The 27,689-nt window shown below is 37.7% G+C and overlaps 1 protein-coding gene across 1 annotated transcript in view; it reads left to right on the forward strand.

Annotated features, from left to right (window-relative positions):
* map7d1a (MAP7 domain containing 1a) overlaps window positions 1-27,689 on the forward strand; it is a 154,878-nt gene that overhangs the window by 101,606 nt on the left and 25,583 nt on the right. Inside the window, exons 2-4 of the mRNA XM_039739356.1 lie at window positions 5,631-5,729; window positions 18,881-18,949; window positions 20,619-20,639. Coding sequence (XP_039595290.1) covers window positions 5,631-5,729; window positions 18,881-18,949; window positions 20,619-20,639 — 189 coding nt within the window. The remainder of the gene's footprint in view (window positions 1-5,630; window positions 5,730-18,880; window positions 18,950-20,618; window positions 20,640-27,689) is intronic.

A 27,689-nucleotide genomic window follows, 5' to 3' on the forward strand; every position in this document is an offset into this window, starting at 1 on the left:
TGGGGACTTGCATTTGGGATGGAAAAGGGGATGAATATTATTTACTTAACGAGCAAATGAGGGACTAAACATATATTTATAGGACACAAATTTAATCTAATTTGGCTGTGTTTCTGGACAGTTTTATAAGGGTTCATAATCATATATAGGCTTAGAATTTAATAATGAATGATGGCTAATGAAATGAGAAGTTTTTCATGCAAAACAAAGAAAAAAGTAATGCATAAGTAACTCATTACATTTTAAAGTAACTATATAACTTACTATCTTTGTAAGTTATGAGTAATGTGACTAAATTATTTTTAAAAATAACGTTCCACAACATTGCACATGACTAGGAAATTGTATAGTAACCTGTAAATAACATATCCACAGATATGCAAAAAATCACAAAATGGTAATTGTCCTCCAAAAACAGAACACAAAATGATGATGTGATCCAAAACAACAAACAAAATGGTGGTATTAAAAGTCAGAAATATAATGATCAAATGTTTTAATAATCAAAAAATAAAAGTAGATAGGTGGATAGTTAGATAGATTGATACTTTATTATGCAGAAATTCACAAATCCCAAGGGGAAATTCACACGTGTAAAAAGTGTCCAGGGAACGAGTCCACATAAAAGAAAGTGATAGGAGTGATCAGTAAAATAGAGAAAAAGGTAGAAAAATAAAGTCGTACACGGAGCTGCTGAAAAGGCTGCCACTCCCGGTGGTGCCTGAAAATGTGTGTGACAAACAACATACAAAATACAGAGAATTAAAGTTTGTACTTCATAAAACCCTCAAATCATAACACTTTTGTAATCCTTGGAAAGCTTCTGGGAACATTGGCCTTTTCCAATACTAGTTTCTGTCTCATATTTGTTCATAATGATGGCAGGTGGGGCAAGTGATTTTTTATACTGATGTGTACACGAAAGTCTAACAGGTTTATTCATAAAAACTGAGATATCTCAAGTAGACTCTGAACAACAAAATTTCTTCAAAAATATGTGTACCAGATATAAATGAAAAGAGTCAACTGTGAGTGGAGTCTAGTTCTTTCATATACACAGACATAATGACTGCAGGAGATACTTTTTATATTTTATTCAACACATTTTAAAGAAAAAAAAAGAAAGAAAAAATACTTTAGTTGGACATTCTGAAGTGAATGGCTTACTAAATTCTAAAAAGATTATAATGTTAGGTATAAACTTATATAAACTTTATTTTGAGTAAACTAAATTAATACATGTTGCTTTGTCCTTTAGTAGATTAGATTACATAAACTTTATTATATTATGAGTGCTCTTTATCCTGGGTGGTATAAATAGGTTTTTGAAATGAAAGCTTTTAACCAGATATACACTTTAATAGACATATTAGTGCTCTGATAGTGTTTGAGATATTTGAGAAATGTATTTTGTGTTGATGGATAAATGTACGATTGACTGGTGGAATCATCCTTCAGAACTGCTGGTTTTATTAAATAAATCACTGTGTGGATTGAATGCAGCCATTCTGTCTGTCTGTCTAAACAGTACATGACATGTGTTTCCCCCAGTATATATAAATATAATATAAATTTGCACATATATTAAAAGAATAGGCAATTGATAGAAAGTGATTTTGTGTTACTGTCCACCTGCCTCAAATTGTTGTAAATAGCAGGCTTTAAGCACCCGCAGTCAATGCCATCTCTGCAGTAATACCACTTGCACGCTGAAGCGTTCCTTCATTGTTCGTGTGACCTTGCTTTTGAAGAGAACAGTGCCAGTGTCGGGTATTGCCAGAGCCCTGCTGTGTGTGTGCCGAGGGGATTTCAGCCAAACCTGAAGTAACTTGCATTCCAGACTGCTGCAGACATAACAGCCTTTGCCTTTATATGCTCTGTTGTGTTTTGTAGTCAATACAATATTTACTATAACTGATTATATCAGCTATTATACTAGAAAACAAAAAATTCTTTGCTTGTGAGCCTGTAATTACCAGTCCAAGTATGGTTTTATTTTTTATGCATATAAAAGCATCTTTTTGTTAGAAATGCTATCTGTGTGTGCATAGCATGTGTATTTGTATACTGTACATATGGAGGTGCACATGTGGTATGGTGGGATGGTGGACTGCACTGCTGCAATACATGTTTTGAATCATGGGTTTATTTCAGACCTTATTCACTGTCTATAAAGGCATTGGATGTGGCCTCACATTCCTCACCTGTAGTCCATTTTAAGTATTCCTTTTTAACTTTTAGCATTTGATGGGAAACTCACAAGTGAGTCTTCTATGATTAATAAACTTTAAATTAGAGTTGTATGATTTCCAATAAACCTGGATAAAACACTTCCACAAAGTGATTTAATCTTTTAAAATCTAGTACATGTAACAGCACTGGTCAGGAACAGCACAGCAGTTATCAGGGTGGTACTCTGCAGGTAATCACTGTTTTGAAATTCTTTTATGTGTTTCTTGTGACACTTTCAGTATGCAGATAAGTGCACCCTTTCTTGATCACCATTTATTTTAACTGACAATTTAAGTTGTTAATCTCAAAGACAAATAGAAATGGGTTATTTTTCTTTGCTTAGGTTTTAATTGAAATGAAGGACAGTTAGCCTGCTCCCTATCTGCGTACTGTATACAAATATTAAAGATACTTAATGCAATTATGGCATTTATGAGTGACAGCATGTTGTCTAGACAGGCTAGTAAGAAATTCACTGTACTCTGTGCGCATGACAAAAATACTCGAATAAGGAAAGTTTTAAATAGGTGTGCAGTTGGATTGGTGATGTGGAGTGTGTTATTGGCACTGATGTAAGAAGGAAAGAGATCCAGATTCAGAACCTTACCTGTACTGTCTTAAGCTGATGACACACTGCATGATTTTGTGCTGGAGAGTATGCTGAACATAGCAACTGCAGGTGCTGGAACTTGATGCCTTCAGAATGTCAAATTACGTGAGTAAGAATCACATTTTCAGAGTTTCAAAGTATCAAAAGCTCACCATATTTTGACAGCCAATGAATGTTCTGCATGACAGCAACAGTGTCTGTGCTAATTTTTTCCCCAAGTATAGTGAGTTTAGACTGTCTTTGTCCTTCTTCTAGTGTATTGCACTAGAAAAACACGAGACATCACACAGACAAACCTCTCCTCTGCTTGCATTTTCCAAAACACCTACTTGTCTTTATTCATTGCAGCCTCACTGTATGCACTGTGCACACGAACCTGCTACTATGATTTAAGACAAAATCCAACCTGTTTGATTGGGGCAAGTTGACTTAATCACTGAGGATGTCACACTATAGGACTTGTAGTTACTGCAGTGCCACAACTGCCTTCACAAATATAGTTTTCATTTACATGTGACTGAATGTACTGTACCTGGAAAAGTTTTATAGTGACATGGGGCTTTACTTGTACATGCTGTATATAGTATAACGACAAACACTTACACTCTGGACGAGGCCAGCGTTCACAAATTGATTTGTTGATAACTGCTACAGGCAATAAGTTGATTAATTGAATGTAATTTCTTCCTTGTAAAAATTGTTAGTGGTAGTTTGAGATGCAGCATTTTGCTTAGCAGACATGCATACCAAAATATACTAACATCCTGTCGACAAGTGAAAACCCAAAACATTGGAAATGACACCACATACAAGCTTCTTTCAAGACTCTCCTACTTTCTGGCCAGGGGCAAGTGGCAGTGTTGGCAGTGTTCTTATAAACGTTTTATTACACTATTACATTACACATGTTTAGCCTAAATCACAACATTTAAAAATGTGCTATACTTTGTACTTCTGACAATACGGGTGGGACAAATGACAATTTCCTTGTTTCTGCAGGTAAAACACTGTGCATAACGCACTTCCTTTTTACTTGGAAGGGTGGAAATAAGACGTGTCTCTTTTTTCCATTTTCTTCCATATAAAGTATATTATGCATACATTTTTTTATACTTACACTTGCACTATGCCAGCCATCTCTTAAAGAAAAGCTTAGCGGTTTAAAGCAAGCAGCTGGCACTTATCACACATTTTAATCATATTGATAGCCATTTTTTTTTTTAGTGGCAAAGGATGTGGCTTAAGCAGGAGATTTTTTTAGAAATATGGTTACTCTGGCTTCCTGGCATACCTGAGCATGATGATCAAGCTCTGCAAAATTTAATCTCACATTGTTTGGTTTTGAAACTCGCCTGAGTGTGATTTCATGAGATGTGTGAAATGTAATTTAAGAGGATTTTTTATGCTTTGGGTATAGCTGGTATTCTATGCTACAGTATAAGATGAATTCCTATTCAGGTGTCAAAGAGGCAGTAAGTAGTAAACTGTAGATACTTTCCAAGCCTGAAGACAGTGTGCAGGAAGTACCTCATGAATAAATATAGGTTCAAGTTCAGAATAAACACTCACAGTTGTTGTCAACGTATTTTCAAAAGGTCTTCACTATGTGCTATGTGGTAAACCGTAACAATTAAACAAAACAAAAAAATAAACAAGCTTGTACATGGAAGTGGCTCTGTGAGTCTTGCATGTTCTCTTGTAAGTACCCATAATGCTTTTCATCTCATCTTGAAGCCAGCTGACTCCTTCTTAGGTTCCCACTTCTGTCCCAATAAGCGTTTTTACACAACTCTTGCAGAAACGGACATTGCTGGCCACTAGAAAGGTGATGCAGATTAAGCACAGTACATTTTGTTAAAACACTGTTTCTAGTGCTCTGTGTAAAACTGAAGTATTTAATGAAACTGTAATGAGATGCAGCCTAAAGAAGGATTGATCTTATTGGCTAGGAGCCTTGGCAAATGTTCTCTTTCTATCTTTTCATATATCTGACACAGGTCAGATTTTGGTGTAGAAACCCAAAAAACACATGTCCTACTGAATCCCAGTTATTTTCTGATTGCCCATATCTGTTTTCACTTACGGGTATTACGTGATGGTGTACTTTTTGTGCATTATGTGACATAGTAAAATGAGAGAGTGGCATGATGAGAGTTAACTGCTCACATTAAAACGAGTTATTTGTCTCATTCGAAAGTTCTCCAGGCATTGGGAGTTATGAAAGCACTTAACAATGCAATCCATTAAACTCTTAGCTCCTGTTATTATGCAAAATCTTTTTTGAAAGGAGGTGGAGGATATTGCAGTAACAAATCAAGTTAAAGCATGTAATGCCATAGCTCATCTGTGCTGAATCACCCCATTTAGAAAATGCTTCTAAAGTATAGAAAAGTAAAGAGCATCAGCAGAAAATCATACGTTATGCCTCAACTTTGTCACTACACACATAAGCTGAATATGAATGTAAACGCTCAAACCACATCTAGAATGTGTAAAGAAAACACCACCGATCAGATCAGATTTCTTCATCGTTTCCGATTCAGGCATCAACACCCGGTAATGTAAGCACAGGCTACAAGATTTTTATGCATTAAACTGATATTTCAACCATTTCTGATTTAAAGGTTAGCTTATTTTGAAAAAACGTACAAGATATGTTGGGGTTTTGGGATCACGGTTTAAATATAACGGGGATTCTTTATAGTGTTTGAATATTTAAAATGTTTTTGTATTAACCAAATTTAGAGTAAAGAGAACTAACATCCTGTCTTTGTTTTCAATCCTTCAGTTCCTGCCGAGAATCCCAAAGAGGATGAAAGTAGCCCCGTGAAGACAGAACAGTCTCCTTCCACGCCTGGCGTGAGCATCACTACCCGTCCCAAACAAGGTATAGCTGCTACTTTATCTATATCTGTTGTAATAAAACTCACAATGAGACATAGCAAGGTTTGGGGCAGCCACCCATATAATGTGGTATCCTGGCTGCAAATCGTCTTTTTAAATGATAGCACTGTTGTGCTCAAAACCGAGTCCAATACAGAACTGAGAATAGGGAAAAGGTGGAGGCTTTTAAAGGGGAAGACAGGAAGTGAAGCCAAAGGGGTCGGGCTCATGGAGGTCTTCAGCCATAGGCTCAAGCCCGGATGTGACATCACAGGGGCTGGAGCCGGCAAGGTCTCCTTCCATTGGCTCGGTCCCGGAAGTGACGTCAAGGGAACCAGGTGGAATCTCCTGTGAATGGTCTGCAGGCAAGGGAGAAAAAGAGTCGGTGCACTCTGCCACATCCTGGTATGTCTCGGAACTGTCCTTACTCAAGCCCTTTAGCTGCCTCCCATGGGCACGTGTGTGACACTGTCTTTCCATTGAAGTTTTATAGCCTTGATCTATGGAAATTAACAAAATGGTGCTTGCTAAACAGCCTGGATATTTTTTCTTTTTATTTTAAAATATCAAAATATATTTTCTAGGCCAACTTCTGTAGTCTATTTGGGTCAAACTGCATCCATTATCCTTCCTGGTAGGTTCCTTAGTGGCGGAGCTGACTGTTGTATAGTCTATGAGTATATGAAAAATGGGAAATTAAGTCACTTTGTTCAATTCTCATTTGTACAATGCATGTTATGTTAGAACCATTCATTTCTATATGCTGGGTTGTAACGCATAAATTTCAGCTTAACAAATGGACTGTGGAGAAATTATCAAGATGTCTGTCAGTTTTCTAATCTGCTCATTTAGTTCATAATCTTCAGAGTCTTGTCCAACAGCAATAGGTTCTAGGTGGCAGCTAGTCCTGAATGGGACAACAGTTCATAGCAGGAACTCACAACCAGCCTTAATTTTCAAAACGTCTTCACAAACTCTATTATAACTCATGCAGTCAATAAGTTATCAGGCTGCACAGTGGTTCAAATCCTAAATACATGCCAGCTAATTGGTGGCTATTAAGTAGTCCACTATGTTGGAGTGTGGATAGGACAGTGAGTGTCTCCCACATCACAGTTCAACTTGCCCATCAAATGTATCTCATTTAGAATAAACTCCTTTTGGTATGAGTTATCCAAAGTGTCAGAATTTGCAGACACCACCAATCAAAGGTAGGATAACTCCACAACAGAGTATAGAAAACATTAAATCAATTAAAGCTTTTTATTTATATAGCTCCTTTCCCATGCTCAAGGCGCTTTGCAGAGTCTCAGACATAACAGCAGCGTATACTATATATAACATTAGGTACAAATAGTATCCATAGATAAATACAAGATATACAAAGCCTTAAGTAGAATAAGAGACAATAAACCAGAGTCAAATGCTAAATTCAATACTAAAAGAAAAGCCTGAGCAAATAACATCATTTTGTGATATAACACACACAAAAGTTATCCTGAGCATCTGGGCAGAGAGGAAGACTGAAAGAGGAGGCAGAATGTCAGGTTAAGTTAAAAGCCTTCCTGAGCAGATGAATTTTAAGCTGGTTTTTAAAAGAATGAGTGGAATCAGCTGATCTAATTAATTTTGAGATGTCATTCCAAAGTCTTGGCGCTTTACAGCTGAGTGCCCCGTCACCCAGATAGTACAGGTGTGGGGCACAACAAGATTGCCAGAATCAAAGGACCTTAGTGGGCAAACAGAAGCATAACGATGGAGAAGGTCACTGATGTAGTTCAGTGCAAGGCCATTTAAAGCTTTATAAGTTATTAATCAAATTTTATATTTAATCCTGTAAGACACAGGGAGCCAGTGAAGGAGAAACAGGATGAGTGTGATGTGCTCGCTGTTGCTGGTTTGTGTAAAGACTCTTGCAGCACAGTTTTTTATTAACTGGAGATGTCATATAAGGTTAGGAGTGGCACCTGCCAGTAGGGAGTTATGGAGATGGAAGTAAGAAAGTTTCTTAATGTGGTTTATGTAAGTTGAAAAAGAAATGGAGGAATCAAAAATGACACCAAGATTCCTTGCATTAGAAGAAGGTCTGATGAGGCCATTATCAATAAATGAAAAGAAAATTAATAGCGATAACTCCTTAATACAAAAGTAATAAATATGGGAAAATGGGAATCCGTTTAGCACCGTCCTTCTAGTAGTCACATTCTTATACAATATTACCAATCCCATTGTAAAATTAAATAATCCTACTAATAAATATCTAGCCTTACGAAATGCAATGATTACAATACAAAAACAGGGTTGGTACAGACAACATATCCAATGCCCCAGGGTGTAGTCACCTGATATACCCATCACCACTGTTAAGGCATAAGTATATAGGTGACCAAGGGCATTGGCACCAAATCCATTCCCTAGACCTGCTGCTGCTATACACTGAAGTTTTAGAAGACAATTGTGTAAAAAAAAAACAATCATATAAATTTACACCTGGGTGCTGGATCCTGCAAAATCTCCTGCATAAGCTGGGACTTTTCCAGTTCCTGGTTATGCTCTCCCCAGGATGAAAGCCAATGTCATCTTCATATTTGGAACTATCTAAGGCATGTCATTGCTCATTACCAATTAAATCTGTGTGGTGAGGGTCCCCTCAATTTCATGGAGTTTTCTTTATAACAATATGTCTCTGGTCATATTTTGCTCCATTTTTCTGGTGTCCAGCAGAACCTGTCTGCCTCTGGCATAATTGCTGCAAATGTTGCCCTTGGCATTCACTGGAAATCTTTGATGCCCTTTCTTTATCTGTGTGGAAATCTTCCTTTTTCAATTTGACTCTTTTGGAACTCTCAGCAGAAAGGAGAAATGGAGCATCTGGTCCCTGCATTGATAACTTGTCAGACATGATACATTTAATTTGTGCACCAGTACCCGCTTGGTCTTTACCACAGTCCCAGTCTTTAGTTTTTTAGCTCCTCAATGAGGTTGACACAGGGCTGCTCCTTACTAGTCAGGTTCACTCTGGATCCTCTTTTGATGCCTTTTAGAATCTTGAACTCTGCAGGGCTGGTTTGGGATTATGGGAAGGCAGTTAAAGGGTGGGTACCATGCATCGGGTTGTTACTTTATTTTATGAAGCTGTTTGCTTCTCTGTCCTGCGTGGGTTGGCACCCTGCCCAGGATTGGTTCCTGCCTTGTGCCCTGTGTTGGCTGGGATTGGCTCAGCAGACCCCGTGACCCTATTCGGATTCAGCGGTTGGACAATGGATGGATGGATGTTTGCTTCTCTAACATGTGAATAAGCAGGTTAAGATAATGGATGAATAGATTAACAATAAAATTAAAAATGGTAAGTAAAAATAAAAACAACAATGAAGCCTTGACAAAAACCCGGAGGAGGGAGCATATGTGGCAAATTAGCAGTAAGCACCATCAAAGGGTCTTTTACATAAATTATGCAGTCTTGCCGTAACTCATTTTGTGCTCCATGTTCCTGGTGAGGGATACTGTGGTAAGCAGCTGACTTGTACAAGGACAAGGAGCCTTGTACTTCTAATAACTTCAAACTTCTTTTGGCCAATAATGAACCTCCAGTGACCATTCACTAGAATTGTACCCAGAGCAATACTGGAACCCATTTCTAAAGCTACTGTATGGCTGGGTTTGGAGTTCACCAACAAATGCCTGGTGGCTTGCAGACTCATGCATCCTGGTTGGTTCAGCATAAAGAAACTGCATTATGTCGCCATGTGGGCTCAGCACCTGCTAGGCAAAGGGTGGATTATGTACCATGCCAGTTGGTTGACAGGCATATGTTGGATGCATCAAATATAATTCTAAGATAAAATTCCAAATAATGTTACATGGCAATAAAGAGAAAAAACTTATAGGATGTAATGATACATTTAGGATTGAGTATGCACAGCTAGAAACCCAAATTAATGTGCAGCACAGCAGTGTAATTAAAGGGACTGCTGAAGGCTTATAAATTAAGCGTTTCATCAGTTTAGCACCATTTCTTTATTGTCATTTAAGCAGCAGTGAAGAACAATTCCTAATTTTATCTACAAAGATCATACAATTGCTAAACATTCAATTGATTCCTGGGTAGAGTAGCCAAAACTTTTACTCAAGTAAGAGTAGCATTACTTCAAAATAATATTTCTCAAGTTGAAGTAAAAAGTAGTCATCCAAAATATTACTTAAGTAAGAGTAATAAAGTATTGGTGAAAAGACTACTCAAGTACTGAGTAACTGTTTGATCATAATTATTAATTTTTTTTTAGAAATGTTGTAATAAGACAGACAAAAATATGAAATAATGCAAATTCTGCTCTTTCCAAATAATAAAATAAAAATGAGTAAAAATAAATAACATCTTTACAAAATAAAGATGCACAAATAACACAAAGTTCCAAATCTATTGGCTTCTCTTTTGAAGCCAATCCCTACAGTAGGTAACATGGATGTCTGAACAGTGCAAACTACTTACAGTGACAAGATATACGGTACACTGACAGTATAATACTGCATATTCTCTTGCCTTCCAAATAGCACAGCTGATAGAAAATAACATTAGAACAAGGCAGCTTGTGCACGTACAAGAAGTCTCACTTTACCATGACTGTCTGTGTCTGTGCATTTTTGGTTAAAACGTGCTTGTTCTTCACTCAGTGAAGTGATAGTTAAGCTTCAGCCGGAGTTGGCTCGCGTTTTTCATGTACAAGTGGAACCTTGGATTGCGAGTAACTTGGTTTGCGAGTGTTTTACAAGATGAGCTAAAATTTGTAATAAATTTTGACTTGATAAACGAGCGAGGTCTTACAATACAGCTTCACACACGAAAACTTGCATTCTCCACAAATGTGTTTGTTTTTTCTTTACTCTCTGCCAGTTGTTTTTGTAGAGCCCAAAGAGCAGCTAACAGTATAAAAGTATGGGTTATTATACAAGTGGGTTCTATGTAGAACATTACTATAATTCCTTCTTTGAAGGATGTAACTGTTCAATGGATGCGTGGGCTCATTTTCTGGGGAGTGGTGGGGACACCTTGAATTATAATGCCAGACAACACCATAAGTGTTAGTACATTACAATTAAATACTGAAACCTCAATGGTGAGCTGATAAATGAGCTACTTGGAAGGAAATCCTATTAGGTAAATGAAATTAAAAGGTCGTTGAGTAAGTGCACATTATTTTTTTCATGTATTAGCTTATCATTTAATTGCTAATCCCCTGTAGCTTTTAGAAGGCAGGAATAAGCAGATTCTTGCTTCTTAGGGAAAGCTAGGGAATTAAATTGTGTCATATAATAATTCATGTTAGATAATGTTCCCTTTTTTTGCTTTGAAAACAGCCAGATGGCTTTGCTTGCACTGGGATCATTTTGAAATGAAACGTCCTTCCTTGAATAAATTCTGTAGCTCATAGATTGTGCTGCTCATGCAAAGACTTCCTATGGTTGTGAGTGTGAAACCAAACAAAGAATGCTTTCTGAACTGTCTGAGGAAAGGTTACTTTGAGAATACACTGAGCTTTGATTAAAAAAGATTGATAGTCTGTGCCCAGGAAATTGACCACTGCCTCCCTTCAGTAAAATATGTAAAATTAAATTAAAATTGCTTTGCAAAACATACTTCTCCTAATAGGATTTAGTCCTGTAATTGGTTCTGGCCCCTGTGATGGTGGAATAGATGGTTTTAAAAATGGGTGCATGAGTGGACAACTGAATTCAAGAATGTATATAAAAACTGACCACAACTACTCCAAAGGAAAAAAAAAATGTTTCGGGAAATGGAGGCACCACCAAGTTCATGCAGGGCAGCAGGGGGCCTTCCTTCCAGCCTATAGGATACTGCTGCTCATTATATCCTGCTATTGTGGACTCATTAGCAAGTGTCCCATTCTGCAGACTCTGCTCATCTCTAACAGCTTCGGAGCGGCGATTAAAACCAACAAAGCCTCATTGTTTCACCCTGCTGTCTCTGCTTCTGTGGGCTGCAGTTACAGCCTGATTTCATATTTTGGTTTTGCTGACGTTGCGAGATTGGCAGCCCAGGGTGATGAGTAAGACGTGTCTGGTTAGCAAGCACAGATCTGCTTGCCAGTGTAATTAGGCGGCCTGGAGACAAACTACATGTTGAAAGATGAGGAGGCATTGACCACATAGGTCACTTAACAATACAAATGTCTTGTGACCATACAGAAGCTGCTTGCATTCAGATCTCTCTTTAAATATACAATACGAGACAGTTATTGTTTTTGTTTAATGTGTACACAGAACAGGGTGATGAATATGCTGTTAGATAAACTAACAGATCTGTAATGTGTCTGGATCAAGTGAACCTATTGGGTATGTGGCATTGGGTATCTGAAAAGTGTATGTGAGTGCATAATTATGGAGAATTGAATGTGATCCCTTTTCTGCTCCTGATTATGTGGATCTTACTGTTTCTGTTAAACAGTCTAATGTTGTCCTATACTTTGTCTTATCACTTTGAGGTTTATGCTTTGAGGGCATAAAATCGATACTATAATTTTGACTTTGGTTCCAGTACCAGGTTTTGAACCTTAGTACCTGTACCAAAACCTACCTCTCCTGGCTCCTAGCTGCTTCCTCCCCTGGCCTGCCCTCGCATACGCTCTGTCGCACTCTGCTAGCTCGGTGTCAGATGTAGCCCAGCTGCCACGATATTCCTGGTTCTACCAAGATCTGTCCAAGGCACATAATTTCTTAGTTAAGCTATCAACCGTTCTGATATACAAATATTCAGGACTGGATCAAAAGTACATTGCGCTCTTAAATAGACATGGTTTCATGCACCCAAAAATGTGTTCCTCTATTAGATCCATGCAAGTGTATCTGAAATTGAACTTGACGAAGGAGGATTGGGGATAGTCATCTTTGGAGATTGGCACTCTCACAGTTGCATAGAAAATTGTTGCTTTTATTTCGCTTTGGAGATCGGCACCGTTGCAATTGCATATTAAATCAACTATCAGGGCATGGCGGGTTTCCATTTGGAGATGGCCACACTCGTGATTGCATATTTAATCAATGACTTTCTCCCTCCCTATCGCATATGAAATAACATTGTGGCACCCCTCGGCTGACACTTACTCAGCCCTGCACAAATTATGTGTCGAGAATACTGATTTACACATATCGTAATGAAGAGCAGGGAGGGGGAAGTCCCCCTTGAAATCTCAAACACGTTAATATACAGTATACATATTAACTTGAATAAATAAAGAACAAGTAAAAATATGCAACCTAAAGGAATTCAAATTACAAAATAAAGTAAATCTCAAAAAGATTCTAAAGAAATTCTAAACGAATAAACAAAATTTACAAGAAAAAAAGGCAAACTTAAAATGAACTGATTGGAGCTTTCAGTGTCTGGAGCAATAAGAACTGCCTGGTTCTGAACACAGCGAAGACCAAAGAGATGATTGTGGATTTCCACAGGTCTGTGCTCCCCCTTAGGCCTGTTAACATCCAAGAGAAGAACATTGAGGTGGGGCAGACTTATAAATTTCTTGAAGTCCACCTTGACAACTAACTGGACTGGTCTGTGAACACAGATGTCCTATACAGGAAGGTGCAGAGAAGGCTGTTTTTCCTCAGAGGTCTCAGATCGTTAAGCAAATGTAGAGAAATGTTGTCTTTTTCCTATAAGACAGTTGTTGCCAGTGTCCTCTTCTTTGCTGCTGTGTATTGGGGAGTCAATATGACAGATTAGAACACAAAGAGGCTGGACAAGCTGGTGAAGAAGACTGGCTCAGTGCTAGGTAGAACTGTGGACTCGGTGGGAATGGTGGTGGAAAGGTGTATGGGGATGAAGGTACAAGCCATCCTTGACATTATCAGTCACCCTCTCCACAACATTTTGGCACATCAGAGAAGTAAATGTAGCAATTGTCTTCTCTCACTGCGCTGTAGAACAGAACACTTTAGAAGATCATTTATTAATACTGCTGTGAGATTTTATTACTCTGTTGTCAACACAAGCAATTCATGACCTAGTTACCACTCTACCATCTGACACTATAACACTTGACCATTTGTAAATTTTATTTATTTATTTATGTTGTGTTTTCCTTGTGTTTTTTTTAATAATTTGTAAAAATTTGTACTGATGTGCTTGAGCTACAGCTCACCTGAATTTTCCTGATCAGATAAATAAAGTATCTGTCTATCTGAATGCCAAACATAATATTGAAAAAGCCTAGAAAAGCAAGTAAAAAAGGTCAAAGACTACTGAACTTATGGAATGAAAAAAGGAAGGCACAGAGTGAAGCCAAAGATCACAGCAAGCAATTGTGGCAATCAGATGGTTTAAGTACTGTTCTTCATGTTACACCTAAGGGACCCTAATTGCAGGCTAATGGGTAAAGAGACCACGGCACACCTATAAACATTACAATATTAATAACCAGAGCACAGACCAAGGGAGAAGGAGAAATTTTCAAAATTTACAAAAAAAAAAAAAAATGACAGCTGCTAAGAAACAAAAGACACAATTCTAACATTCTAAGATGACACAGAAGTGCTGCCTGGCAGGGCGGAAGGGTTCCAGAAATATTCCCTGGCAGATCGAGACGTCATGAGAGAAGCTGTGGCACAGGCCTGCCTGACAAAGAGGAAGAGGAGAAGGCCAGTGTAGTATTATATGAAGGTCAGGAGGCAAGAAGGAACTCGCACACATGGTCCGTATAGACTACATTTATGTAGTAAGGCACAGATGAGCAGAAACACAATTGTGCTTTTTGTTGTTTTTCCTTTTCCTTTATTTTCATTTCATTTAACTCTTCCTGGAGACCTTAATGTTTGGGTTGAAAAAATTCCCTTTGTATCCAACTGACCTCTCCATTACAGCTTGTTAACTTGAGATGATGATTTCAGTGAAGGATGCAATATAAAATAAAGAATGATTGATAACTTTGTCCTCAAGTATTACTCCCTGTCTCACCTTACGTATGCATTTTTATGATATTTTAGCTTTAGAAAATAAACAATTAAACACAGTAATTCATGCAGTCATTCTAAACACGACACCTTCTCATTTCACACCATCTTTCTGTTATAGCTGGGTGTCTTACAAGAACTACTGCGCCCTATACTACATGGCAAAGAACACATTATGTAAACTGCTAAAAATGTTGGTAAATGTATAATTAACCTTGATGCGATTTTGATTTTTAAAGCCCCCATCATGATACATCATGTGGTTCTGTGTACTTCCAACATCTCGGCGTAGCGCCACAGAATTGTGATATATCGGCTATAGCAGGGACAAATCCTGAAAGCAGAGTATTTCCAAAATTTAAAAGCAGATATTAAACTGATTTTAGACTCATCCCATGCATAACACACTTACAGCTAAATGAATGCGTCCCCAGCACATCTTAAGCACCTGTTTCAATGTTTAACAGAGCACCATGTTAAACACATAAATTGTATTTATTTTTAAAACAGATTGGCTTGTGTTTGAAAATTAGCTTTAAAGAGCAACTGTTATTATGTGTTAGAGCATAATATAATAAAAAAGGAGGGTTTTTATGGCTCTCAGACCCGTTTTTGTTCTGTAATTGACTATTGACTCAGGGTCAGTTTTTTGCATTATTGACCTGATAATACTTTGATCAACCTCTTGCAAATGTAACAACTTGTCAGCAACATGTGAATTAATAATATATATTTTTTTCATCTTAATCGAAATCCTTGTGTTCAGCAAAAAACTTGATCAGCACTACCTGCTATTTTCCCAGCTGTTGTACAATGCTTTGCTTTTTCTCTCATGATGCTGATTTAGTTGACATAACCACTTTGGCTGTATTAATACAGTTATTAGAAGAGTACATTGTTCCATAGGTTTTGCCCCTTCATTTCCTTTCCCAGCTTTTTAGTCAGGTCTCGTCTTCTCTTATAGTGTATTGATGTAAAAATTTGACCACACCAACTCTTTCCCTGATTTTGTAAACTACATTGCTCTATCCATGGAAATGACTTAATCCAGTTCTGGGACACAGCAAACCAAACTAAACTTTGACATGATGCCAGTCCTGTAGTCCTCTGCTAGACCCAATTTAGAGTTGCCATTTTAATGATCATCCTCATTTTTAGAATGTGAGAGGAAAACTAAAGGAGGAAATCCCATGTAGAAAGTAAACATGTGCAGACTACACTGTGATTGGGTCAGAATTCAATCCCAATTTTGTGTTTGAGAGAATGTCAAGTGTGCTATAGCAACAGCAAAAGCAAGACAATGCTTTGCTTTAAATTGGTTGTTTACTCGTCTGACACATACCCCAGAGACTCTTACATTAGGACCAATTTAATTTGACCAATCAAATGATCTCAATGTAAGGCAGCATGCCATCACCTCTCTTTCAATCTGCTATGCTAAAATAGCCAGCTTTCCACTTTTCGGGATGTAAGGGTATTGTTCGGTTACAAGATGTTCACTTTCTTAAGTCACTACCATACAGGATGGAGCTTGAGTTGGGGATTCAAACTATAATCCATGTTACATAATTGCCTAAAAAGACTTCAAGAAGTTGGCTCATAGTATTCCCATTTCCATTCATAAATAAAATGTATGACAGGCTTTAATGATTGTTTCATGTTCTATCTTACATGTCCTCAACAGACTATTATAGTAACAACAGTGAAATCTCAGAAACAGACAATGAATGCAACATCGGAGATACTGTAAATAAATAGATGGATGTGGATTTCTATCTGTCTGTCTGCCTATAGATAAGATACACATTTATGAAATGAGAGACAACATGTCAGATGAATAGATACATAATCCTGATCACTCGATATACCTTGGAGTCCAGTTAAAACAATAATCAAGAATTGGAAAGAGTATGGCAAGCTGTAAATCTGCCTAGAGTAAGCCATCCACAAAAACTGAGTGATCGTGCACGAAGACGATTAGTGAGGTTGCCCTCCAAGAGACCCATGATTACTCTGAAGGAGTTACAGACTTCAGTGGCTGAGATCAAAGAGACCATGAAAACAACAACTGTTGTCCAGGTGCTTCATCTGTCAAAGCTTTATGTGAGAGGGACAAAAAGAAAGTTACCATTAAAAATGCACAGAGAATTTGCAAACAGTACATAGGAGACTCTGAAGTCAGCTGGAATAATGTTCAATAGTCTATGAGAGCAAAATTGAGCTTTTTGGTTGTCAGACTAGACAACTTGTTTGATATAATATAAGCACTGCACATTTTAAGAAACACACCATCCCTACCGTGAAGCATAGTGGTGGCAGCATCATGCTGTGGAAATGCTTCACTCCAGGAGGCTCTAGAAGGCTTGTGAGGGTCAAATGAATGCAGAAAAATATGGGGAAACCTGATGAAGTCTCCAAGAAACTTGTGCGTTGTGAGATGAATTTGTTTTCCAGCAAAACAACAACCCTAAACATAAAGCCAAAGCTACACAGGAATGGCATAAAAGAAAATGTTACTGACCTGGAGTGGCCGTGTCTCAGCTCAGATTTCATACCAACTGAGAATTTGTAGCTGGACTTGAATAAAGGCTGCTCACTCATAATCTCCATGAAACCTGACAGAGTTTCAGCAGTTTTGTGAAGAAGAACAGAAAAAAAAATGCTGTGTTTATATGTGCAAAGCTGATGGAGACCCATGCAAACAGACTCGAGGCTATCATGGCTGCCATCTAATAAATACTGACTTGAAGGGGGTAAATACTCGCATATTCAAGATGGGTTGAAATCTGAGTAACCAACACAGACCTCAGCGTTAATGTTTGCAGTCCTAGGTCTCTATTTACATATTATTTGATTTAGGAGTCGTAAAAATAGTGCATAAGTTTGTGATGCACCATCTGAGAGAGTCATTTTTTTGTTGATCACAATCAAAAATACCAAATTAAATTAAATGTTTCATGATAATAAAATGTTTAAACTTCCAAAGGATGAATACTGTCTATCTATCTATCTATCTATCTATCTATCTATCTATCTATCTATCTATCTATCTATCTATCTATCTATCTATCTATCTATCTATCTATCTATCTATCTATCTATCATATAGTGCCTAACATATCTATATATCTATCTATAATTAGCAATGTACACCCATCATGGATGCACCTATGGTTGAGCATTACCTAAGTGAAAATGAATATAATATACTTTACAGTAGTAACAATGAACAACACAAGTATCGATTGCAATGAAAGAGACCACCAGAGCTATCAACATAAGTCATTTGTAAATTATCTATTGTGGTTTGCTGAAAATGTCCTATTCTAAAATTTGATTGGAGTACTTGTGAAAATGAGGAATTTGCAAGTTTATTCCATGAGTGTACAAAAAACTATCATTTAATAAAAAAAAGTCCTGCAAGAGTATTGAAAATGGAAAAGCAAACAATTTGGTTACCCTCTCCTCCAGCTGTGATTCTAATACAGCTGCAGGCTAAAATGGTCCTGTTTGGAGGATGGACCCTCTTTATTCTTAAGGTGGGATTTAATGAGGTCAGTCAGGTATTTTGAGTCCAATCTAAATCCTCAGTTTGTGGGTCTGTGATCTAATTGAGTGTCATCTAAATATCAAAGCAAACCTCTTGAAATCCGGGATTGACACTACCCATCAAACATTCATCACTTTAGAATATGAGAGGAAACTGGAGTTAACACTTTCTGTTCATGCAGATGCTGGAAGAACAAGAAAATCCCACACAGAAGTTGCTCTGTTTTAAACTAATGTAAGTTAATGGTAAACAAACCAACTGAAACTTGAAAATTGAGTGAATTTTAGATAAAGGCATTTATGCATATGCCATTTTAAAATTCTTGCTTCGCTCTCTTATGTTGGTATTTGTGAATAACATTAAATTAAATATATATTTAAAGTTTGGATGACTTAAAGAAAATAAAACAGCCTTTATTAATGAATTCCCTTGACTTGCTAATCCTAAAAAAAAAAAAAAATCTAAACTACATTTGTATATTTAAAAAAATAGCATATGTTCAGAAAAACTAGACACAACACTCAACTAATGAGTCACAGTTTTTGTGTTCTGGAGCCAAGATGTGAAGCTTTGTATGTTAGATTTCAGTTGCATAACTTGGGTTTAACTGCTGTATTTTTCCATCTTCGTTTTTACAGATGGGCCAAAGGCAGAAGAGAGACAAAAGCTGGCAAAGGAGCGTCGAGAGGAACGGGCCCGCTATCTGGGTAAGGCTTTATGCTGTTTTTCTACCAGTAGACAATATGTCAAATACAGTGTCCCTCTTAGGGCTAAGTTTCATGCAGATCATCAGTGAGATTGTGACAAAGCAGTTAAACTAAATGCTGTTAAATAAAATTAATTCTAACCCTGAAAGCATTTTGACTGAAGTAATGGGGTGACTTTTTGGAGAAGCCAGCAGTGATGCCACCACACACAGGTTGAATCTCAATTAAACCCCTAGCTGTGATGGACACAATGTGGACTTTTTGAGGGTGTACCACCCACCCACAATCCAAAGATATGTAACTTGATTGCTTACTGACTTAGAATGTGTGAGTATGTCGATCATTGTGGTAAAGTGGCGTTCCAGGTACCCTGAGTTGCTTTAGTATTGTTAGTGAAGGATAGATGGTTTCTAACCAAAAAAAACTCCCACCTAAGCAGAACTAAGAATAATATGTTGGGGTGTAGTGGAAATTGCATATAATGTCCTGAAAAAAAATAAATACCACATAACTTTCCCTTGTGGTGTCACTCAGAATTAGACACGCCAGATCATGCTCAGTCTTGAAATGACTAAAACCAGAACACAGCAGGCAGTTTTCCCAAAATGTAACAATAGAGTCCTGTCATCTCTCTTTGGCTTTTTACAAGCACCATGATCCAGTATTCCTTACCAGCTTTTGAAGGACGCGTGAGCTGTCTCATCTGATTGAACCTCTGTAATTTTTTGGCATGGTTGCCAACAACCTCCTTCATTGAAACTGAAGCCAAAAAAAGCATCAACCGGCACAGTGGCAAACCACCTTCTGCTTTGAAAGCTCACTTTTGAAATTGGAAGATGCGTGCATAAGAGCTTTCATGAGGCTGATCCACAAAATATAGAAAAGCTAGCCTTGGCATTCTTAGCAGTCTCCCTTTTTTTTCTTTTCTTAATTTCTTTAGACCCCAATCTTGTAATATAACATTTAGGTACAGTACATCTGATGAAGCCAGTGTTCATCACTCAAAGGTGCTGTAACTCTTAAAGTATTGATCTGCGCTTTGGGACTTTAGTTGCACCTCTCAATCTGTTGACCTAACTATGCAGGGATAAAAATATGTTTATTGGTACTTTGTTCTAGAAGTTGTGAATCAGGTGGTGCTCATAACACTACTCAAGTTGCCATATCATTAGAAATCTGCAGATTGGTATAATCTTCATTAATTGGCTTTCCAAAAGATATGATGAATAATTGTACTAAAGCATGTCATTTCATTGTGATCTGATGTTGTCAAGCAAATCATTGGCAAGTGACTTTGTGTAAAGCCTAAAAGTAATTGTGGTTTTTTTTTTTTAAGTTTTATGTGATAATTGTATTCCTTCTTTCTACATCTTTATTGATAGCTGAAATAGACTGATAATACAAGACATTACTGCAATTTGCCTGTTACAGTCGTGTGATAATCTGATGTGTTTGTGGTGGTTCAGTGTGTGCTATTTGTGGCCTTTTTAAAGTAGAAGTGAGCTGTGTGCTTGAACGGTACTGGCTTTTTGATTATGAAAACTGCTCAATTTTCATTGCCTTCTTTAAGTTGGGTTCACCAGAATGTAACTCCTTGAGGGTTAGCGTTTTGCCATATTGAGACAAACATTGTATAACCAGATTTTTTTAAATTCTTTTCGTTCCTCAGAAAACCGTAACTTGATGAAAGGTAAGCTGTAAACTATTTGTGTGGCTCTGCAATCAGTTCTGGTGGTGGTTTTCTTTCATCCCTAACCGTCTTTCCCTTCGAGTTTGGATCTTGGATATCTGGCATTCCTCCCATCCCTTCTGTGTTGCGTAGTCGTGTTCTTTTTTCATTTCGTATCAGCCATCGTGTAATAGAAGGTGCCATTCTGCATCACCCTATCAGTTCCTTCTTGTGGTTGATTTTTATTTCTTTATTTAAGAGAAACAATTGTGGTTGCTTATGGTTTGTGGAATGTTTCATTATCATATATTGTATCAGCCTGATTTTGTGCTTTCAATGTTTTACCAAGATAAAAAACAACTTCATTGTTATGTGTATGAATTCTTTAATTCATTTTACAGTGCTATACTTTAAAAGTCAAATTTAGTTTTACTTGGAAAACCATATTGCAAACCAGGTAAGGCAGGCAGTGTGGCGTAATGGTTAAGGCTTTCGACATCAATCACTGAGACCATGAGCAAGTCGCTTCACCTGCCTGTGCTCCAATTGGGTAAAAAGCAAAAGAAATTTAACCAATTATATCTCAAACATTGTAAGTCGCCTTGGATAAATTTGTCAGCCAGATAATAATAAATCTGTAAGGATACTTATTTTATATAATTTTTTCTTCTTTTTCAATGTGCATATTAAATATTTTTATTTATGTTTTTATTCATGTGTTGAAATATGCAACAGGGGTTATTCTGGCATCTTCAATCCATGTAGACTTATAAAGAGTAATTTAAGATGTCACAATATATCTAAAACTATTTTTATTAATGTGTAGTAAATACAGAGTCACTAAATATATGTATGCTTGCGTGTGTGTGTGTACTTGTGTGTGCGTGCGTGTGTGCATCTGTATGTATGTTTATATATGAACAGTATGTCTGTATGTGTGTGTATGTAAATGTGTGCAGTCGAGCGATAGTAACAACCGGCTCCAAAAGAAATGTTGGGACACCAGCTAGCTCGTCCTATTTAATTCAACAGGTACATTAAAACAAAAACAAGCAGTCGATGGTGTTAAATAACAAAAGCACAGGCTCTATAACATTTTTGCTATATATTACCTTTGATTCCTGTAAGTCTAAGCATTATCCTCTGATGAAGGCCCCTGGCAGGGGTTCAAAGCTCAGGAATACAAACTACTTTATGATACATGATTCATTTTTTCCTCCCTTTGTGGAGCTCTAGCTGCAAATATATATATATTGTGAGACATGCCCAGACATCATCAGACTGAGATCACATTTTTACAAAGCACACACATTTATTTCTCGCTGCACAGCACAGTCCCGCACAGCACACAGTGCTCCCAGCACTAATCACCACTACTCGGGGTTTCTGTCTCTCTCTGTCCTTGGGCCACTTTTCCTTCCTCCACGGGTGCCTCGTCCTGCTCCCACTCCCAACTCTAGCTCCCACATTGTAGGAAGGTGGGTCCTTTTATTCCTACCAGGATGTGCTCCAGGTGCTCTGTCTGATGACACTTCCTGGTGTGGCGGAAGTGTCGTCAGGAGAGCACTCGGAAGCACTCCGGGCGTCCCTGGAAGGATCATCCTCCATGTTCCCGGGTGTGGTGGAAGTAGATGTTTCCCAGGCCCTCTGAGACTTGGGGCACCCCCTGGCAGTGGCCACGAGCCCCAATGGGCTTGAGTCTCCTTGCTCCACTCCTGTGGTTCTCTCCCAGTCCAGGGCAGTTGCCCACTCGTGGCCCGGAGGACGTACATGCCACCTCCTGGTCCTTCCAGGTGTCCCGGCTGGGACTGGCCCCCAGCCATTTGTGACACTATATATATATATACAGTGTATATCTATCTATCTATCTATCTATCTATCTATCTATCTATCTATCTATCTATCTATCTATCTATCTATCTATCTATCTATCTATCTATCTATCTATCTATCTATCTATCTATCTCTCTCTCTCTCTCTCTATCTCTATAGATATATATACATACCAGTAACGGTGCAGTGCAGTGAATACACTTGACTTGAGCATTCCTAGTTTTCATCCTCTTTCTCTGTAGTTTAGTATTCGTTTGCTCAAAGGTTGATGCACTTGCTGCATCCTGAGCAGCTCTTCTTTTCTCTACCCTAGTGGCCCACTGCTTCTCTTCTTTTGTTGGTATCTTTTTGCGTTAAAACTGATTAAGTCAGTGTTTGTGTTGCAATTACTTAGTATGTTTTCCGTAATTTTTCACTTAAGCTGGCACTAAGTCTTCTATCTGCCTCACGAATGATTTAAGATATGAAGAGGTAGGGGAAGTGACAGCCAAGGTGGTAGGGATGAGAACGGCGCCTGTACGCATGCGCCGCATGGCCGCTCTGCCGGCTGCTGCCGAGAGTTGATTCTGCAATAAAATAAAAATAAAAAGAGGAACAACCTTGGAGTTCAATCATCACCCTGCAAGCGAACAGTAGATGTCACGTAGTATATGTGTACCAAATTTCAGGTCAGTACTGTAGTTCAAATGGTTTGCGAGCTACAGGTGATTTAAAATCCTGGACAAACAAATGAATAGCCGTGGTAGCGTATTATATAAGAAGATGTGTGTGGACAGTTGCACAATGTTCATAACTTTGGGTCTGTACGCCACTACAATGGATTTTAAATTAAGCAATCATTATGTAATTGAAGTGTGAATGTTCAGCTTTAATTTAAGGCATTTACCAAAAATATCGTATTGGATTCAAAAAGTATTCTGACCCCTGCACTTTCTACACACTTTATTTGGTTGTTGATTTAGTTTTAAACAGTTGGCCAAAGCCCAGAATTAAACCCCATAAAACATGTGTGGAATCCCCTAAAGATGGCCATTTACAGATGCTTCCCATTGAATCTAATGGGGCTTTAAGAGAATTTCCCAGAAAGAATGGGATAAACTGCCCAAATTACAATGTGCAGAATTTGTAGAGTCTTACCCAAGACGTCTTAAAACTGTAATTGCTACAAAAAGGGCTTCTATAAAGTACTAAATTAAGGGTCCAAATACTTACAAGAATGAGAGATTTCAGATGTTTGGTTTATAATAAATGTGCAAATCTTTTTGAAGACATGTTTTCATTTTGTCATTATGAGCCAGTGAGTGTTAGATTGGTGGGTGGAGGAAAATTTTGTCAAAATTAAATATTGAAATAAATACATAAATTATGAAATGTGACAAATAAATGAAAACACGCTAATATATGATCATGTGCAATTAAATATTTCCTGACAATTTTTTGTCACTTATTTCTTTGTTTTTTTAATTATTTATTCATTATTTTTTTTAGCGACACTGTATTCAACATTAAGTTCAATTTGAAGTTAAAACTGACATTTTCACTGTCAAAGTTAATAGGGTGGGCTTTAACGAGTACTGCGTTCTGATTAGTGAATCGTCCATTGATGGGATGGGACAAACACAGGTCCAGCTTTGCACGTGCACAAGATTCCCAAGCCAAGTAGAGAGCATGCTCAGAATTGTGACTGTACGTGTCAGTGGTGGATTGAGTGCAAGAAGAAGTTAGCCAGAATTCTACAAAAAGTGGCTACTTTAAGTCAAGAAGCCCTGAATTCATCATCTTTTCAAGAGTCTGCATCTGATGTGTGGTGTCTGCCTATAAATGTGGCACTTGATGTCCAAAGATTTATGCACACTCTTTCCGACGATTCAGTTGTCAAAACGCAGCACTCACTGAAGCCCACACTTTTCACTATGACAGGTGAAAATGAGTTTTCAGTTCATTCCGTATTTCATGTTGCGCGTTGTGTCACTGAAATGCATAACTAGAGAAATAGTTTTTAAAATTCTTAAAGTAATAAGCAGCAAAAACATATTTCATTATATTTATTTATTTATTGTCACATTTCACAATACATTTATGTTTTTAGTTATTTAGTTTTCCTCCATACATGTAAGCGGCTGTAAATGCTTCTTCAGGATACATTTCAAATCAGCCCCAGAAGTTGACACCATGTGTAACTTGATATAAAATATATTGTGTCGATTTCTGTCAACACATCCTTTATGTGGAAAAGAAGAAGAAAGAAACTGTACGCTACAGAAAACTTCAGTGCGAAATATAGAGGTGGTAGTAAGTCATGCAAATATAGAGGTCACCTGAGGTGCCATTGAGAACTTTTCTGTGTGGATTGTGCACATTATTCCCACATCTCTGAGATTGTCTCAATGGGTGCACATTCCAAAACTGTGTGTAAGATTAAGGGCTGATTCTAAACCACTCCCAAGGTGGATTGGTGTTCTGTCCAGGATGGGAGCTTGCATCTAATGAGCTCTGGCTGCCTAGAATCCTTTATTAAGGAAGGAAGTTGAGATAATGGGTGGATCTTGTTGCAGGTAAGGTTGTTGGTTCAGTCCCCATCTCTGATGTATTGTCACTCTGAGCAAGTCGCCTAAACTGCTAGCCTGCTAATTGTTAATGAAGGCCAAATTACTGTATGTCTGTACCTATAGGCTTTCCCCTCATCTTCTTCTTCTTAGTGTTTCGGTTACATCCGTTAGGGGTCACCACAGCAGATCATCTTTTTCTGTATAAGTCTTTCCCTTCATAAAAAAGGCTATTTGAGCAACAATGTTGGTTGTTCTACATAAACTTTATGAGCATTCTCTTCACTTTATAAATACCTCTGGGGTTTGTTCAGGGCTTCAGTTACTGTAGACTCTTCATTGTGAACAAACAGCGACAGCAATTATCTTCTTGTATTGAATTTGTTGTTCCAGTTCAGTTTGTGTAAAGGGGTCCATCATAAGCCTGAGAATGTAAATTTTGAAAGGAAGCACCAGATGTTCTTGAACATTTGTTTCTTTTAATATGAAGTTGGCACCTGTTCTTGGGATTTATCAGGAGATTGGAGGAAGACTGAAGATAGCATGATAATTGATGCAGTACATTTTAGCTTATGGTGCTTAGATTTCAAGACTTACTGCTTAATTTGTTGCTGTTTATGCAAAAAAATAATTTTCCAAGCTTTGTTCCCTGTGGGATTTGCATCAAAAGTGAAAAATAAATGCAGCATACAGTATTCATATCGCTTTCCTTCAGAATTTGCATAATTCCTTTCTGCAGGCTGGGTTACAGTACGATGTTCTTATGACAGCGTGACAGTGATTTTTATATTCTGTATATCAACCCCCAACATGTTCAGTTTGCATGTTTAAAAAAAACTTTTGTGTCCAGAGTAGACGCTGTCTTCGAACCAGAGACTACTTCATAGTACTTATTATTTCTAGTAAACTAATTAGACTCTAGAGGACTAATGCAACCCAAATCATGAAACAAAATACATTTGATCCTTCATTTTGACCTTTGCTTGATTCAAGATTGTATGCATATTTATGTGAGTTATATTTGTGCTCAAAATAAGTGTTTAGGATGAGGCACCATTTGTGTGTCTACACAACTGGAGTAAAGCCAAGGGACCCCAGAAAAGTTATATTTCTTATATAGATATTCATTTGTATATTATAACATATACAAATATATTATTCATGTAAAGGAGGAATCAACAGGGAGATTTTAAAGTGTAAATATGAATAAATTATGCAAAACTCAAGCTATCCACCTGATCTAGATATCAAAATAGTTGAAACTTTTCTATCAGATGGAGTGGCCTTTCCACTTCCCTTTTAAAACACTCTGGTATCTAAATTTCTATCTCTCTACCTCCTTTTTAGTCTTCTGACCAAGCACCCCTGACCCATGGCAAATGGATTCTGCTACTCCAAGGCATCTTGCCAACAGCCCATCCCCTAAAGATTTAGGAAACATGGAGGAGCACATGCTTCCCTTACATGAGTAACGTGACTACAACTTCCCTAGCTAGGAGCCTTGGGTAGCCACTTGTTGGCCAGAAAATCTTGTGCCATCTTTCCAGGTCTCCATGGTCTGCTACTCTTTCTCTTTCTAAGGAGAGTGTGCCTGGTGTGCCTTCCCTTTAGGTTGTTGAGGGAACACAGTATAGCTATGGCAGGATGCCAAACTCTCTTCCTCCTGGTGGTGTCCCTAAACACCATAAATAACAGAGTGTTGCCCACTAATGGCCCGTTTCTTCTTGCATTGCTGCTATAGTTGCCTTCTTTCTGCCAGTATGTGTCACGCTTTGTCTTTCTTTCACTTAATTTCATTATTTGAGGGGCTTCATTCTACTTTATGCCAACTTGCTTACCTAGAACCTTTTCCCAGTAACTTCTTGCTAAACAGACGCTCTTTCACAACATGTACTTTATATTTGCCTGCATGCGTGTACATACACACATTCTAGCTGGGTACCTGGCACTGCCTAGGGTAGCAGGGCTGGCTAAATTTTTGAAACAAAACATGTCTGTGATCTTCCCCTTTACAGTTTGGAAGTCTGTGCTAAATTTGGTGGAGATTGGTTGAGCAATGTGGATTTACAAACCGGACAAATACACATAAACAAATTCACAACCAGCTTTGTATATCAGATATCAGCTTTTCATACATTCATATATATTTGCTGGGTTCATGTCCAAATGTCTGTTAATGGCATTTGCAGGCTTGAAAAGAAGAACATGCAAATTAATAAGATTTTTTGACCAACACCCTCCGAACCCCACCTCATCAATCCCCCACATCCACCTACCCTCCCCACCTTATTTGCTATATGCTGCCTTGGATCCTTTTAAGTCTATTCATATTCCTCTGATGATGATTCCTGGTAGGAATCGAAAGCTTAGGAATAAACAACTATTTTAAGTTTTGTGATTCATTTTCTCCCTTTGTGGATTTCCAGCTACAACTATGTATCCTATACACAGGTATAGGATAGAAATGTATGTATATGTGCGTATTTTTTTTCCATCAACTACCAACTTAAAATACTAGCAGTTCAGAGTAGACAAAAGATTTCCATGGTAGAGCAGGATATGAGTTACACGATGGAAAAAATATGGAAAAAAACATGAACATTTGTTTTTTTTTTCAGTTTCCCACTTTGCAACATGTTTAAAATGTTATAATTCCATATAGACGTTCATTTAGTAGTGTAATAAGTGGAGA

The sequence above is a fragment of the Polypterus senegalus genome, chromosome 17, assembly GCF_016835505.1.
Source record: "Polypterus senegalus isolate Bchr_013 chromosome 17, ASM1683550v1, whole genome shotgun sequence".
NCBI classification, from domain to species: domain Eukaryota; kingdom Metazoa; phylum Chordata; class Cladistia; order Polypteriformes; family Polypteridae; genus Polypterus; species Polypterus senegalus.